At 43.0% G+C, this 18289-nt stretch overlaps 1 protein-coding gene across 1 annotated transcript; it reads left to right on the top strand.

Annotated features, from left to right (window-relative positions):
* Positions 1-665: 665 nt before the first annotated feature.
* LOC106557397 (cardiotrophin-2-like) lies at positions 666-14988 on the top strand. Its single transcript, XM_087712174.1, has 3 exons — positions 666-681; positions 2684-2829; positions 14530-14988. The coding sequence occupies exons 1-3, from the start codon at positions 666-668 to the stop codon at positions 14986-14988; spliced, it is 621 nt and encodes a 206-aa protein (XP_087568300.1).
* Positions 14989-18289: the final 3301 nt, after the last annotated feature.

The raw sequence follows: 18289 nt of genomic DNA on the forward strand, positions 1-18289 counted from the left end.
CTAGGATTGGTTGTCCTGCGCATTTAGGTCTCAGCACCTGCCTGCAGCATCCAAAGCCAGATCCTGCCTAAGAGAACCCAATCTTGCTAAAGGAACCTGAAGCATCCCGTCCGTTTGACAGCTCGTAACTATTTGGAGGTGAAATAATCTGCCCTATGAGCTTCGTGCATAGTTTTCCTTTCTTTCTCACCTGTCCAGGAAATTCAAAGCTTTCACTAGCAGCCCCACCCTTTTTCACACGCCTTTGCATCTCTGCCGGCACCCCCCGCCGCTGCTCCTGTTTTAGGAGCTAGAAAGAAGAATGAGGCTATTTACCCCCCTTTCTGCAATGGGAGTGTTTTCTATCAAGGGGAGGGACCAAGGGCTGGGAAATTTCAGAGGGGATAACACCTTGGGGACTGTCTATAAAGAGCTGACTCTTGGAAACTCATGTACCAACCAAGAGCTGCCATCTCCTCCAGCAAAGGGAGCTCCCGGTCTGAAGAGAGAGGGTGGAGGAGAAGGACAGAGAGGAGGAGAAAAAGCACCTGAGCATCTTTCACTCAGAAAGTTTTTTTTTTCTTTTGGAAGAAGATATACCTTCATCCACCATTAGGGGGTGACAGATAGGAGCTGGTCTTTGCGAGGGACTCAAGACGTTGGCCAACCTATCTTGAAAGCTAGTCATGAGTCCGTGTTTAGGTAAGTCTTCAGGATGGTCAGTTTGAGGTTGATAAATCTGTGGGGCTTGCAAATTCTTTGGGGAATGGGTGGAAAACTTTGAAGAATGTTATGATTCTGCTGTTGGGGATAGAGTTGGTATCTTTAAAGTGAGGAGTATCTCTTGCGATTCCCCCCCCCCCTTTGATGAAGAAGGTGAAAAACTCAGCTTTCAGTTGTATCTTTATTACTTGAGGTGTAAATTCCTGAGACAACCTGAAATATTTGGAAGTGAACCTCCCAGGTGACTCCCCATGAGGAAAAGCCTAAAATAATATGCAAAAGCATTAACAATTTGCTGCTGCACGTTAACAGTATTCACCAATTTCTGGTCTCACATTTCCTAAGGAGAGAGGTTATTCCTCGTGAGACAACATGGATGGAGTGGAGTAATGAGGGAGGGTTTGCAACCATGTTGGTTTGGTCCCATCTCTGGTCTTTGTGTTGATGGGAAGGCGTCTTATTGTTGCAATCTCAAGAAGGAGATAAAAGGAAGGTTCAGGAGAACTGCAAAGATTATCAGGGCATTGCATTTGGGTGGGAAGAGGAGGCTGAGTTTTGAAGAGGACTTAGGTTTCTGAAATCAGCCTCACTGGAGTGTGGCTAAGGCCCCAAGGTTCTTCAAAAGGATGACACTTGCCTTGATGCTCCTCCATCTTTAAAACATATGAAAAATGGTTGCTAAAACAAATGAAGAACGGTTGCAGGAACAAATGAAGAACGGTTGCAGGTATGTCTATTTAATGAAAAGAAGAATTAGGGGTGACATGATAGCAGCTCTTCAGTATCTCAGGGGTTGCCAGAAAGAAGTGGGAGTCAGGCTACTCTCCAAACCACCTGAAGGCGGGATAAGAAGCAATGAATGGAAACTAATCGAGGAGAGAACCAATCTAGAACTGAAGAGAAATTTCTTGACAGTTAGAACAATTAATCAGTGGAATGACTTGCCTCCAGAAATTGTGAATGCCCCAACACTGGAAGTTTTAAAGATGATGTTGAATAGCCATTTGTCTGAAGTAATGTAGGGCTTCCTGCCTGAGCAGAGGGTTGGACTAGAACAGGACCCCCCAAACTTGGTAACTTTAAGACTTGTGGACTTCAACTCCCAGAGCTGGCTGGAGAATTCTGGGAGTTGAAGTCCACAAGTCTTAAAATTGCCAAGTTTCAAGACTTCTGGACTAGAAGATCTCCAAGGTCCCATCCAACTCTGTTATTCTGTTATTCCTTCTTTCTATTGGTTCATTGGCCTTCTCTGGGCACCTTCCTTTTTCTTTATGATCTTCTGGGTAGTCAAAGATGAGCCTTACTACACGCAGAAATGGACAGACTGACTTTAGAGCCCCCCAAAAGGGTGATACGCAATATCATGAAATCTGGGACAATAGCAATAGCAATAGCAGTAGACTTATATACCGCTTCATAGGCCTTTCAGCCCTCTCTAAGCGGTTTACAGAGAGTCAGCCTATTGCCCCCAACAATCTGGGTCCTCATTTTACCCACCTCGGAAGGATGGAAGGCTGAGTCAACCCTGAGCCGGTGAGATTTGAACCGCTGACCTGCTGATCTAGCAGTAGCCTGCAGTGCTGCATTTAACCACTGCGCCACCTTGGCTGCGCGTACCATTGACAAATGGTACCGATGGTTAAAAATGAGGGGGAAAGGCCAGGGCAGAAAAACACAGACAAGTTAAGCATGGGAAGATATGGTATTGATAATGTGTGACAGGTAAGGAATTGGATATGTATTTGTATGATGAGTAATTATGTAAAAAAAAAAAAAGATCGACAGATTATATGACTGACTACACACACTTACGTAATGTATATAAAATGTAATAGTTGTAAGGTCTAATCACTATGTGGGAATGTTTATGCCAGAAATGTCGCACTATGTCCAATGTTTTACAGTCTTACTGAAGAGGGCAAACACATGGGTGGCAATGGCTCATTGGTTTTTTTTCTCTTCCCCCCCCCCTCCTCCCCAGTTACAAGCCTCTGCTTAATTTGCGCAAGCCTGGTCCACGTTGTCTTTCCTGAAAGAAATGGTTCTTCTATCAACACTGTCATCCTGCAAACCTTCAACCTCGCTTCTCACCTGAAAGGCAACAGCTCCGTCCTCCTCGAGACCTACGTAAGTCATTGATCCTGAAAGATCTGGAGACCCTGAGCAGGTTGCATAGATTTTTCCATCCATAAATGTTTTTGGGGGGAATTCCAAACCTTCCTTGGGGAATTGATTCTGTTCTCAGCACCCATTGGAACCAGGAAGCCTTGCCTGGTATTTAATAGTGACATCCTCAATTGATGCTAGGCAGGCGTGGCATTCACTTACCTTCCCTATTGGTTCGCAAGTGTGAGCGTGCTCGTGCTCACATCAGTTGCTTGTGCCATGTCAGAACATGCGCGCCGCCTTCCGTGCACGCGCTTTGCCTAAAAATAGGGGCCTAAATGGGATATCGTAGAGCCAGTGTGGGTGGGCGTGGCCACCTGTGATTTCTCATTGATTGATTGATTGATTTGATTTGATTTGATTATATTTATATGCCGCCCTTTCCCCCCGAAGGGGACTCAGGGCGGCTCACAATTCAAATCAGGGAAGGGGGGTACAGACAAAAAATAAAAGACGAAACATAACAATACATAATTTAAAAACACACAACAGTCATACCATTTGAGACGGGGGCAACAGCTCTTTAGCCCCAGGGCTGTCGGAACAGCCAGGTTGTAACGGCTTTGCGGAAGGCCTGGAGGGTGGTGAGGGTTCGAATCTCCACGGGGAGTTCGTTCCAGAGGGTCGGAGCAGCCACAGAGAAGGCTCTCCTACGGGTAGTCGCCAGTCGGCACTGGCCGGTGGATGGAATTCGGAGGAGGCCTAATCTGTGGGATCTAATCGGTCTAGTGGAGGTGATTGGCAGCAGGCGGTCTCTCAAGTACCCAGGTCCAATACCATGAAGGGCTTTATAAGTGACGACTAGCGCCTTGAAGCCTATCCGGAGACCAATAGGCAGCCAGTGCAGCTCGCGGAGGATAGGTGTTACGTGGGTGAAGCGATAGGTGTTACGTGGGTGAACTCATACCAGTTCGGGCGCACCGGTCAGAACTGTTAGAATACTGCCTCTGATGCAAGGTCCAAGAGAACAGAACAGCCCCCTATCTATATGTACAAGTAGTCCTTGACTTACAACAGTCCACTTAGTGACCGTTCAAAGTTACGACAGCAATGAAAAAAGTTACTTACGACCATTTCTCTTCGTTATAAGCCTTTGCAACATCCCCATGGTCATGTGATCAAAATTCAGATGCTTGGCAACTGGTTCGTACTTATGGTAGTTGCAGTGTCCCGGAGTCATGTGATCCACTTTTGCGATCTTCTGACAAGCAAAGTCAACTTAAGAACGGTTTACTTAAGAACCGGGTTACTAATTTAGCAACTGCAGTGATTCACTAAATGAATGTGGCAAGAAAAGTTGTAAAATGGGGGCAAAACTCACTTAAGAAATTTCTTACTTAGCCACATAAATGTTGGGCTCAATTGTAGTCATAAGTCGAGGACTACCTGTACTAAGTGTGTCCACCATGAATGTTAGGGCGAATTCCCTGAGTTACATCCTGCAAAATTCCTTAATAAGAAATATGAGAACATTTGAAAAATCACTGCTCAGCAATAATTGTTAAAGAAACGTTTTTATAAAGCCTATTCTCTTCCAGGCCCATTATGCTGTTAAAAAAGAGAATTTTGGGACCAGTATTAACTACGCAAAAACAATTTCCTCCATATTATTTGTATTTATTTATCCATTCATAAACCACTTCAATCGAGTGTTCAAAAGCAATAACTGTAGCCAGTACAATTGTAATAACAACGAAATGCAATAATACACTTCTTAAAAAACGCAGTGCATAATTTAGTAAGGTTAAAGGTAAAGGTTTCCCTCACACATATGTGCTAGTTGTTCCCGACTTTAGGGGGTGGTGGTCATCTCCATTTCAAAGCTGAAGAGTCAACGCTATCTGAAGATTAAATGCCGAAGGGGCATGTAACGCTGTTACCTTCCCACCAAAGGTGGTTCCTATTTTTCTACTTGCATTTTTTTTAGTGCTTTCGAACTGCTAGATTGGCAGAAGCTGGGACAAGTAATGGGAGCTCAGTCCATTACATGGCGCTAGGGATTCGAACTACCAAACTGCCAACCTTTCTGATCAACAAGCTCAGTGTTATAGCCACTGAGTCACTGCGTCCCCCCCCCTTAGAAAAATTAGAAAGTGCACATTCCTAGCATCATCAAGTTCCATGGCATCCAAGTCCTAAAGTGGAGAGAAGCAAAAGTGGAGCTTCAAAAGGTCAGGAGACCTTTGTTGTCATAGGGGTCAGATGTCCCTTTAAAGAATGCCTGCTTTTGGCCTCTTCCCATTGAAGCTCTTGATGGCAAGGGATCTCCAATTGGCATTCTGTATGCCCTTAGACTGAGTAGACATAATTCTAGAGATGGTCTGGAAGATACCAAGATCTTGAACCAGATGTAGCTTTAGGGATGATAATCAGGATATTGACTTAAACTTGAAAACATCTTGGTAATTTCCTGGTTCTTGCTGCATGACGCATAAAGAATATTCAGTATACATATGGATCACCGCATTTTGCACCTATAGGTTGATAGGCCATCTTCAAGGGCAGCCCCCTATAAAGCAAATTGTGGTAATCTACACAGGAGATGATAACTGTGTCCTGCACCAGATACTGCTAATATCAATGTATTAGCCTAAGCTGAGCAAAGGTAGTGCTGAGGCCAAGAGGACCTCAGGTGTCTTCTCCATGGGGTGAGCACCATCCTGTTGAGAGTCCAGGATACTTTAATCCCAGATGCAGAGGGTTTCTGAATGAATATCTACCTCATCGAAGCCTTTCCTTTCAGATCCTGAGACTCTCCAAATTTTGGGTCAATGCTTCTTCCACATCCTTCTTTTGACCCAGAATAGAGTTTTATAATTGGGTATAATTTGAAGGCAGATTGGTGACACCTCACTCCATATTGGTAGATGATATCTCCAAGTGGTTGTTAAAGAGGAGCGAAGAGATGAAGGAACACCGAGGAGCCCTTAAGTGGTGTCTTCTTCTCTGGCTGACAACCAGCTTGAATCTTTCACTCGGGAAGGGTGTAAAATGGCAACTTCAAGCCCCAACCTTCATAGGTGGTCGAGGAGCACATTGATCAACAGTACCAAAAGCCGCTATGAGGTCTACACGATAAGGATGGTCAGAAGTCTATCATCAAAGTCAGTGTTTCTCAATCTTAGCAATTTAGGGTGTCTGGACTTCAGTTTTCAGCATTCCCCAACCAGAATGTTCTCTAGGCATCTTAAAGTTGATAAGGTTGAGAAACACATTTTAGGTTTTGTCACAAGTCATCCATGAGGATAAGCAATGTATTTTCAGTCCTGTCTCTTGATTGAATAGTATAGGATGCCATGTGTCTAGATCAGGGGGTAGGCAACCTTAAACACTCAAAGAGCCATTTAGACCCATTTCCCACAGAAAAAAAAAACCCTCCGGGAGCCACAAAACCCTTCCTGTGTATGACTGTACACTGAGCAACCACAAATCTAGTACATATAGTTGAATAAACATTCTGTTTTCTTCTGAAACTTTTCTTGGATTTAAACATGGTTGGCCTACCGAGGATTGAAAAGCTCAATAAATCACGTGCCAGTGGGTGTCACATATTGGCAATTGTGATGCATTCTTTGGGCAACAGGGAGCCGCAGCAGAGGGATGAAAGAGCCACATGCGGCTCCAGAGCCGTGGGTTAATGACCATTGGTCTAGATAATCCATGTGTTACTTGACTGGCCCTACCAACGTTCACTCCAAGAAGAGGTTGGGTACAAGATAGGAAAATGTTTCTTACTCTTTCTTCCATCTTTCTTTTCATCAGAAAAAGGAAGGAGAAACTAGCTCTAACATGTATTTTGATTGACAAGGAGCCGTTAGATCAAGTGCTTCACACTTGAATTATAAAAAGCAACAATCCTTCTGTAATTGCACAATACCTACCTTTTTGTCAGGAAATAACTCCAAGAAAGGGACTGACTCAGTAGTGGTGGAGCTCACGCAACTATTCATATGTTGTTAAACCACAATTTACACTGTAATCTACTGGGCAGCTTAGAGGTTACAGTTTGGCAAACTCTGAAGTGGATTGCTGTCATCATACATTCAGCGTTGGGAGTAAACATCAGTTCCCGAGAAGTCTGTAAATTGAAATTGCATTTCTGGAGTGTTTGTGTCTAACCGCAGTGATGCCAAAATCACGAAATGCATCTTGTGCCATCAGAAAGCAGGTAGCATTCTTTTGTAGTGGTGCCCAAATGTCATGCAAAGGAATCTGAGGGATAGAGGTTGTATTGTAAGGCATATTTCGTGCTCACTTATGTGCCTTCGGAGAAGTTGCCCTGAAGGGCTACCAGGACCTTAGAAACTGGTCTCCAGTCAGCCCCTACGCCCTTCCAGAGTGCCAGTAGGACGTGCAAGACCGATCTTGCCTGACACCAAAAATACTAGGGCAAAGTGTAGATCTCCCGATGATGGAATCAAGTGAAGGAATAAAATAGACAGAGTTGGAAGGGACCTTGGAGGTCTTCTAGTCCAACCCCTGCCTTGGTAGGAAGCCCTATACCGTTTCAGACAAATGGCTATCCAACATCTTCTTAAAGACTTCCAGTGTTGGGGCATTCACAACTTCTGGAGGCAAATTGTTCCATTGATTAATTGTTCTAACTGTCAGGAAATTTCTCCTCAGTTCTAAGTTGCTTCTCTCCTTGATTAGTGTCCACCCATTGCTGCTTGTTCTACCCTCAAGTGCCTTGGAGAATAGTTTGACTCTGTCTTCTTTGTGGCAGCCCCTGAGATATTGAAACACTGCTATCATGTCTCCCCTAGTCCTTCTTTTCATTAAACAAGACATACCCAGTTCCTGCAACCGTTCTTCATATGTTTTAGCCTCCAGACCCCTAATCATCTTTGTTGCTCTTCTCTGCACTTTTTCTAGAGTATCCACATTTTTTTTTACATCGTGGCGACAAAAACTGAATACAGTTAGCTATGGACCGACAACCACAATTGTCCCCGAAATGTCTGTTGCTATGTGGTGTCTCACTGTCGTTGTTAAATGAGTTTTGTCCCATTTTGCGACCTTTCTTGTCACAGTTGTCAAGAGAATTTGGCTTCCCTACCATGTTTGCTTGTCAGAAGGTGACCCTGCAACTGTCATAAATATGAGTCAATTGCCAAGTGTCTTAATTTTGATCAAATGACCATGGGGTTGCAACAATGGTCATAAGTGTGAAAAATTGGCATTAGTCACTTTTTCCACTGCTGTTATAACTTTGAATGGTCCCTTAATGAATGGTTGTAAGTCAAGAAATATCTATAGGGGAAAATCCTGGATATGTTGTAGGGAAAGCAGAACCTAGGATGGATCCTTCCCCCCGCCCCCCCGGCAAGCCTCTCACTTGAGACTCTCTTGGGGGGGAGGCGCCAGTGGTGGGATTCAAATAATTTAACAACTGGTTCTCTGCCCTAATGACCAGCTGGGTAGGTGGGGCTCAGTGGTCATGTGACTGTGGGCGTGGCCAACTCAACATCATTTACGTCAATGGGCGCTTTGTCTTAATTAACCGGAGAGGCAGTTTCTGTAAGCAGGGCAATAAAGATTAGACTAGAAACAACACCAGAATGTTTCTTTCCTGCCTTCCTTACAGGATTAGCCCTGTAAAGTGGAAAACTACAAAAGGAGATTTCTTCCAACAACCGGTTCTCCGAACTGCTTAGAAAGTTAACAACTGGGTCTCCCAAATAGGTGCAGACTGGCTGAATCCCACCACTTGGGGATGCCCAAACTCAGGAGGTGGGCCCTGGTGTGCCTTTTGGAGAGGATTCAGCTGGGACACATCTTCAGACTATCAGCCAGAAATATTCCTCTCAATCGAATACTGTAAATAAATGATAAATGCACATGGGGAGTTTTGCGCTTCTGGGTTGAAGACAGTTGTGGGATTCAAAATTTGTTGCTACAGGTTATATGGGTGTGGCGTAGCTTGGTGCGCATGGAGTGGCCTGGTGGGCATGGCAGGGAAAGAATCATGTAAAATCTCCATCCCCTCCCCACTCCAGGGGAAGGTTACTGCAAAATCCCCATTTCCTTCCGATCAGCTGGGACTCGGGAGGCAGAGAACAGATGGTGGAGGAGCCAGACAGAGGTGGTATTTACCAGTTCTCAAAACTACTCAAAATTTCCACTACCAGTTCTCCAGAACTGGTCAAAACCTGCTAGATACTACCTTTGGTGGAAGACTTCTGTACCCAACAGAATGCCTTCCAGGTGTGCTAAACACTCCCAGAGTTCCCAGCCAGCTCTGTCTCATTCTTGGGATGTCAAATTGGGCACAGGGCTTCCTGTCCCAGTAGTAGGAGAAAAGCGAAGTGGGGGGGGGGCTTCTGCAGCCACCAGAGCCCCCTTGGGGCTACACAGCAATGTCAAACCCTTCCTGTTTGTGAGAACTTGTGGTTTTGTAGAGCAATGTCATGTTACACGGTGGCTCTCTGTGCTATGGGGCTCTGTCACTAGAAGCTTTCAAGAAAAGATTGCACAACCATTTGTCGAGGATAGTATTAGGACTCCTGCTTGAACAAGGGGTTGGACTAGAAGAACTCCAAGGTCCCTTCCAGCAAAAGGAGCTTGTGATTCTGTGAAATTATGTGGATTCTGTGGTTTCTTCCCCAAACTCCCATAACTTTAACCTTAGACTGTCTACTGTGGACCTCACCCCATTCCTCAGAGATCTGTAAGGGGGCGTGCATAAGCACACCAGCATGCCTACTTTCTCTGTCCTTCTGTCCCTAGTTATTCGTATCCATTTCCTGTATTCATAATCATGCTTATACTTCTATCTGTTATCTTATACATACTTGACAAAGTAAATAAAAATAAAAAATAAAAAAGGAACAAAGAAAAAGGGAGAAGGGAGGGAGGGAGGGAGGGAGGGAGGGAGGGAGGAAGGAAGGAAGGAAGGAAGGAAGGAAGGAAGGAAGTTCGCTCCTGGAATTGTGGGTTCTCCATCGCTGGAGGTTTTCAAGAAGAGATTGTCCAGGCATTTGTCCATAATGATATAAGGACTCCTGCTTTGGACAGGGGTTGGACTAAATTTTTGACTTTCAGCCCTAGGATTCTATGATTTTTTTAAAAATTTCAAATTAATCATGTATTAGATAACATATGTAAGTATAAACATGATTTTGAATACATGAAATGGATATGAATAAAAGAGAACATTAGGACAGGGACAGTAGGAGCAATGATGCGCTTATGCACACATCTTAAGGTTGGACTTGATGACCTCTGACTTCCAACACTAGGATTCTATGATCCAATTTGTTATTGCCATCAGAACCACCCAAGAAAGGCTGGTTGTCACTAGCCTATTGTTCTTGTTAGTGTGTCTTGGCTTTGCAACACGATCAGGGATGGGGGGGTGGGAGCAGAAGAGAAACCCGTTCCCCTTCCAACCCGCCACCCATTCAATTGGCATTATTTTCATCCCGCAGAGAGTGGCTGGGTGCCCAACTATTTCCCATGCCTCATTTCTTCAAGGCCTCAGATACCAGACGGAGTGAGGTCATTACAACCTTATAACCTAGGCCCAGGCAGGCAGCCAAGATGCCTCCAGTATCCCTGTTAATTGCTCAAGGTGGAACTGTGGTTGAATGGTCTGGGAAACAACCAGGTCTGTTTCTGGGTCCTTCAGCCCACCCTGTGAGGAATTCCTAAGGGATGAAGAGGCTAGGAGGCTCTCCCCAACATTACTGAGAAGTGACAAAGCAGGCATCCACATCCTGATAACTCACTTACAATATTGAAACTTTTGGAAATCCCATCCTGAAGTAGACTTTCGTGTGTGTGTGTTTGTGTGTGAGAGAGAGCGAGAGAACGAGAGAGAGAGCGAGAGAGAGAGAGAGAGAGAGACAGACAGACAGACATTCAGACAGACAGAGAAAGAGAGAGATTCTGTAGATTTTGGCCATTTTCTTGGTATCTTTCACAGACCACTTGCAACAGTTCACTTAGTGACCATTCAAAGTTACAACGGCACTGAAAAAAAGCGACATAACCATTTTTCACATTTACGACCTTTGAAGCATCTTGTGATCAAAATGCTTGGGAACCGGTTTACACTTATGACCATTGCTGTGTACCAAGGTTGTATGAATCACCTTTGGTGACCTTCTGACAAGCAAAGTCAATAGGGAAGACAGATTCACTTAACAACAAGGCTACAAGCTTATCAACTGCAGTGGTTCACTTAACAACTTGAAACTGAAATTCCTAAAGTATGCACCCCCACCCCTCCGGCCCGCATGATGTTCTCGGTTCCACCACAAAACCGCGGACGACAAAATCGCGGTCGATGAAAGCGCGTATGTGACATCATCACAGCGCGACGAAAAAGATCGAAAAATGTAAAAATAAAGCGAAAACCTTACCCTAACCCCCCCAAACCTAACCCTAAACCTAACCCTAAACCTAACCCTTAACCTAACCCTAAACCTAACCCTAAACCTAACCCTTAACGTAACGAAAAACCTAACGCTAACCCTTAACCTAACGCTAAACGTAACGCTAACGCTCTAAACCTAACCCTAACCCTTAACCTAACCCTAACCCTTAACCTAACGCTTACCTTTATGTGAATCGGCTTGCTGTAATTTAATTTTTATTTCAATTTTTCGATCTTTTTCATCGCGCTGTGATGACGTCACATACGCGATTTCATCAACCGCGCTTTTGTGGAACGCGGTTTTGACGGGTCACGGATATTCTCCAGCGTTGGAGAAGTGTAATGCCCATTATCCACAGCCTGATACCAAGATTAGTTTTAGTCACGGTGATGTAGAAAACATGTAGACACTCTAGAAAGTGTGCAGAGAAGAGCAACAAAGAGGATTAGGGGATTGGAGGCAAAAACATATGAAGAACGGTTGCAGGAACTGTGTATGTCTAGTTTAATGAAAAGAAGGACTAAGGGAAGACATGATAGCAGTGTTCCAATATCTCAGGGGCTGCCACAAAAGAAGAGGAATTCAACCTATTCTCCAAAGCACTTGAAGGCAGGACAAGAAGCAACGGGTGGAAACTAATCAAGGAGAGAAGCAACCTAGAACAAAAGATAAATTTCCTGAGAGTTAGCACAATCAATCAATAGAATAAGTTGCTTCCAGAAGTTGTAAATTCTCCAACACTGGAAGTTTTAAAGAAGAGATTAGACAACCATTTGTCTGAAATGGTGTAGGTTTCCTGCCTAATCAGGGGGCTGGACTAAAAGACCTCCAAGGTCCCTTCCAACTCTGTTATTTTATTCTATTTATTCTAACAGTGGTGGCAGTAGCAAAGGTGAGTTTGCAACCATGTCGGTTTGGTCCCATCTCAGGTCTTCGTGTTGATGGGAAGGAGTGTCTCTTGTTGCAACCCCCAGAAGAAGTGATAGCAGAAGGAAGGTCAGGAGAACTGCAAAAGTTATCAGGGCATTTGGGTGGGAAGAGGAGGCTGAATTTTGAAGAAGACTTAGGTTTCTGAAATCAGCCTCACTAGAGTTTGGCTAAGGCCCCAGGTCCTTCAAAAGGATGACACTTGACTTGATGCTCCTCCATCCTTAAAACATATGGATGCTAAAACAAATGTGTTGTCATATAACTCCTTGTGTAGGTATGGCGGTCACCCATGGCCCAGTGCATAACAGGGCATGCGCAGCCACGCTGAACCACACAGGAAAAAACAAGTCCCAAAAGATAAAACATCCTGATCAGGATATAACCATATATAGACAGAACTTCCCTTAAGCAGTAGATTAGCAATTGTAGTTTGACAGGCTGTCTTAAATCACATGCTGATTGCTCCTCCTGCCTTTGTCCTATCTCAATAAAAGGGGCTCCCAGACCCCAATCTGGGTTGCCTCATCCCGAGAAAGCTCGTGTCCATGTCTTTTCTCAACATTGGCCTCATGGGTGAACCACGGGTACTTCACACAAATGAAGAATGGTTGCAGGAATTGGTTGTGTCTAGTTTAATGAAACATGGGGAAGTGGCTAAGATGCTGAGCTTGTCGATCAGAAACGTTGGCAGTTTTCCCGTTCGAATCCCTAGTGCTGGATAAGGAAGTGAGCTCCTGTTGCATGTCCCAGCTTCTGTCAACCTAGCAGTTTGAAATCATGTAAAAACGCAAGTAGAAAAATAGGGACCACCTTGGTGGGAAGGTAACGGCCTTTAGCGTTTAGTCATGCCAGCACATGACCGTGGAGACATCTTTGGACAGCGCTGGCTCTTCAGCTTTGAAACAGAGATGAGCACCGCCCCCTAGAGTCAGGAACGACTAGCACATATGTGCAAGGCGAACCTTTACCTTTAGTTTAATGAAAAGAAGGACTAGTGGTGACATGATAGCAGCTCTCCAATATCTAAGGGGCTGCTTAGGATAGGATAGTATATGGGAGAGATACTCACTTAACAACGGTGGCAAGAAAGGTCGTAAAACGGGGCAAAACACACTTAACAAATGTCTCACTTAACAACAGAAATTTTGGGCTCAATTGTGATCGTAAGGTGAGGACTACCTGTATATTAAGTTTTTCAGTCCATGCAAAGTGAGCTTGAGGGTTCTTGGGTGGTCTTTGATTGAGCATCGAACCAACTCGTATTGGCTTATTTTCAACAAGGTGACTGGATTGTACATCCTGGAATCATAGCAACTGATAGAAGACCCCCCCAAGGACACATGGTAAAATAGACCATAGACTATAGGCTGGTTTTATTTATCCGGTTCTTCCCCCTTCAGCTCCATCACCGTTTCGTGCCCACTGATGTTGTTTATTTTTAAAATTAGATTTTTACTCTGCATTTTGGTTAGGCGCTCAAGGCAATGGTCCTTAGCTGTGTCTCCATAGCATCTCTTTTTGATCCACAGCCACAACAGAGAGAATAGGCTGGACATAGAGAAGGAGAACAGCTCAAAGTCATCCCGTGAATGCCCATAACTGAGAATGGATTAAAATCACTGTCTCTCCAAGGACACTCCAATACTTTTAACAGCACACCAAAAGAGATAGTTCTCTTTTAAGGTTTATTTTTGGGAAGATTTTTGCTCTATTTCTAGAAAACCTTTTGAGTATTCTAATAATTTCTCCCAACATTCCCTTTAGTGGGCACGGAGTAGATCATTTGGGCTTTTTCACATGCCAAACCAGTAGTAATGCTAGCAGGAATCCACCCCTGACGAACATATATTATATGACATGGACAAACAACACAGTCTAGTTTGGATGTATACATGTACATGGTGAGAGAAACAAATCTTGTGAGTTGACCAGATGGATGGCATAGGGAACAAAGCTGTTACAGAATCTGGTAGTCCTTCTAAAATACTTCGAAACCTCCTTCCAGAGGGGAGCAAAGGGAACAGACTGTGAAGTGGGTGTGTGGGGGTCTCTAATAATGCTTTGAGCGCTAAGCGCATAGTGCTTATAAGCAGTATAATCAGAATCTTCTTGGTTGCCCTTTCTACTCTCTGTATGGACTTTCTACCTGAGCCACTGCTGCCACCAAACCAAACAGTGATGCAGTTTGTTTAAACGCTCTCAATTGCGCCTCTATAAAAAGTGGCCAGGACAGAAGGAGAAAGGTGTGTTCTCCTCATCTGACACAGGAAATGGAGATGCTGGTTTGCATGTGTATCATGGTCACTCTTATGTTTTCTCCTGATATCTGTATCATTCTTTTTCTTCCCAGCTCAGACACCAAGGTCGTCCATTTACAGATAAAGACTTCCAAGTCCAGGGACTAAGTTATGATGGACTGCCAGTGGCTGCCATTTCTTTCCGGGAATGGCGAATCCTCGATGATCTTGACCGTCTGGACAAGAACTACAAGGCTTATACCATTATCTTAGAATTCTTGCAGTTGGTCTGGGATGATCAATTTGAACTCAACCCCACCGAAGATGGCCTTCTAAATATGCTGAAAGATACCCGGATGCAAGTCCAGGGCCTTGTTAATAATTTGACCATCATCATATCTGCCTTGAGGGCCACACCCTCACCTGTTACTGACCCTCTCACGTTGGACGTAGTTAAAACCAACACCTTTGAGAAAAAAGTTCGGGGATACGTGGTGTGTTCCATGTATAAGCAATGGATCGATCGGACCGTACGAGATTTTAATCTCCTTGTGAAGACATACCCTGTTTAAGAGCTATTCGAAATGTTTCGGGAGGGGAAGATAATTCTTACATCCCACTGTTTCTTACACTCCATTGCAGATTTCTCAGGGAATTTAGGTGTAGGCAGAAGTCAAGTACACCATAATGGGATTAATCTGCAAACCTTTTTGCTGGGTAAACTCAAGCTTCTGTTCTGGAAAAATCCCAATATTCAAGTTTTCAGAAGAAATCAAGAATGCTCTGAGCTCATTGGTTGCCTCTCTTGGCTGTGCATGGTGCTGATTGGCTCTCTTGTAATGTTACTAACAGTCAATTCCGGAGCAAGATTTCTAGAGGCAAGCTGTTAATTGTCCTCATTGGTATTATGTTTCTTCTTAATTCCAAGTTGCTTCTCTCTTTGATTAGTTTCCAACCATTGTTTCCTGTCCTGCCCTCCGGTACTTTGGAGAATAATTTGACCCCCCTCCTCTTCATGGCAGCCCCTCAAGTACTGGAATACAGCTATCATGTCACCCCTAGTCCTCTTTTCTTTAGACTAGCCAAACTCAAATCTTGCAGTCATTCTTCATATATTTTAGTCTCCAGGCTTTTGATTTTCAAGGTCTCAACATATTTTTTGCAGTATGGTGACCAAAATTGGCTGCAGTATTTCAGGTGTGGTCTTATTAGAGTTGTTAAACCAACCAATTTTTCAACATAGCCCAGTTTTGCCAAAAATGCTGGGTTTTGCCAAAAATGTTATAAAACTTGACCATACAATTCTGCAAATGGCTATAAGTAGGTGCTGATTGCTGAGCACCTCAAATTTGGACATGTGACCACAGAGGAGATCCTGACCATTGGCACTTCAGAACCAGGTTGTAAGTATCTCTAGGGAGATCTGTCATAACTTTGAATGGTTGCTAACCAATGGTGGTAAATTGAGGACTACCTGTATTCTCTGGTTTGAGGCAAATGTATAACAAAGTCTTTCAAACCTCTCTTTTATGCTTATGCTGACATATTTTAAGAGGGTGTTTTCAAGCTCTTTGGATGGATAGCAGAGCGGGAGAGGTTGAGTTTTATTGCTAGCCAAGTTGGCATCTGAGGTTAGAGTGATGCCAAGCATTGATAGATACCCACATGGACAAGGATGAAGAACTTAGCACTCACACAAATACACAGGGCAGGAGTCATACCACATGTTGACAAAGCAGATGGAAGATCAACTCCATTTGCTGAATCAGCGATTCTTGGCTACTAGAAGGCTTTTGATTTCAGTGGGTTGTATAAGAAGTTGACCACATTGCGTGAATTTCCTTTGCCTTCTCTTTCCCTACTTCAGTTTCCCAAAAGTGAAAATAATGGCCTCTACCATGTGACCAGAGTCCTACCCTGCCCCTTTGCATGTAAAGCATGTTTTAAAAAAGGGGATGCGGCTTAAATCATGTCATCGTAGATGCCATCTTGACTTATTTGACTTTTGGGGTAGGTCTTCTTTAGTCATTCTGGGAATCCTGTTTGGAGTAAAATGCAATGACTGTTTCAACAACAACAAAACAACATTAATAATATTAATAATAATAATTTATATTAAAGAGGTATTTAGATGCATTATTTATATAGTATTTAATGATAGACCACAGAAGGGGATTTTGTCTTTACTTAAGCCTTCCTTAAGTCTTTACTTAGTTGAAGATGTTTTGGTATTTTGGAGAACAGTTACCATGAGCTAAAACTGTTCCAAAAACCAACATGTGTAATTTTTTAAAAAAAGAATGAAAAAAACAATGGAAAAATAAACGGCAAAATGAAGATGGTACAAGAAAACATGCTTTACATGATAATGAAGTTCTATCATTTGATGTTTGCAGCTATAGTTACTGATACCGGATAAACCTCTATGCTTGTTTCAAAGTTGATATGGATTTTATACAAAAGTGCAGGACTGAATTCTCCAGAGCAATTCATGCACAGATTTGCTATCTAGGGTTTTGTTTTTGGTTTTTTTACATTTTAAGATTTTTGCATTTGTAGAGATGAATTGATGAATTGACTTCATGAAATAGAATTTTTAAGTAACTTAAACAAATAAAATGTTCTATTTTTGATACCTGTGCAATTCATGCACAGATTTGCTATCTAGGGTTTTGTTTTTGGTTTTTTTACATTTTAAGACTTTTGCATTTGTAGAGATGAATTGACTTCATGAAGCAGAATTTTTAAGTAACTTAAACAAATAAAATGTTCTATTTTTGATACCTATGTCTCCTGTACAATCTCCCAGTGTGTGTTTTCTATATTTGTACACAAAAAATTATTTTGTATAATAAATATACACATCTTAAAATGCATGCTGTGTCTTTCTTTGGGGAAGGTTTAGGCAAATTGGGGTCTTTGGTTAAGGAGAAATAATATTGTGGGGACAATCACTTCTGGGCTGTAAGTAACTGGATTCCCACAAGGTGGCAATGGAAATTGGGTTTTAAAAAAACAAACATTTTGCTGCCATCTAGAGTTAGCTGGATATTTGCATCCTATTTTTTTTTCTTTCCAATGCAATGGAAGGATCTGATTGTTTTGAATCAACCAAGATTTATTTGGTTGCTGCAGGAATTGACTGACCAGCTTGTCATCTGAGATTTACATCATGGGTTGAGAGAGACTGGGCCAAAAATCACCCAGTCATGTTTAAGGCAGGACTAGAATTCACTGACTCCTGATGATGGGCCCAAAGTCACCCAGCCAGCTTTCATACCTAAAGTGGGACTAGAACGCATACTCTCCTGGTTTCTAGTTTTGTGCCCAAAAAATCTGCCTATTATATCCTGATTCTGGTAGCTAAAATCTCAGCAAAGAGGCAGCTGAAATAATCTTGCAAAATCAACTCTACAGAGAATACAAAGAGTATTTAAGTCTGGGTGTATACATGTCACACTATGACATGTATGATTCATGTAGTTGGAATTTCATGCAGTCCAATGATTTGTGTTTGTAAATACGGATTTATGTTTTCACATTATGTACCAACTGGGCCAGTATCGCTTGTTAAATAGGACTTAAAAGGAACTAAAATTCAGTGCAGTGTTCTTTCCCGCTTGAATGCGTGATCATGAGTTTCTTAAGAATTTAGCATGATTGGAATAAAATGCAATGTTGGCTAGATAGCAGATAAATTGTGGATTAATTTATCTGTGAAAGAGACCTTAATTGCTCATAAAGCTTGTATATTAGAGGTGGTACTCAGCAGGTTCTGACCAGTTCTGGAAAACTGGTAGCAGAAATTTAAGTAGTTTGAAGAACCGGTAAATACCACCTCTGACTGGCCCTGCCCCCATCTATTCTCTGCCT

Source organism: Thamnophis sirtalis, unplaced genomic scaffold, assembly GCF_051295495.1.
Source record: "Thamnophis sirtalis isolate CommonGarterSnake01/CBP01778 unplaced genomic scaffold, rThaSir2_p1.2 scaffold_4, whole genome shotgun sequence".
Lineage (NCBI taxonomy): Eukaryota > Metazoa > Chordata > Lepidosauria > Squamata > Natricidae > Thamnophis > Thamnophis sirtalis.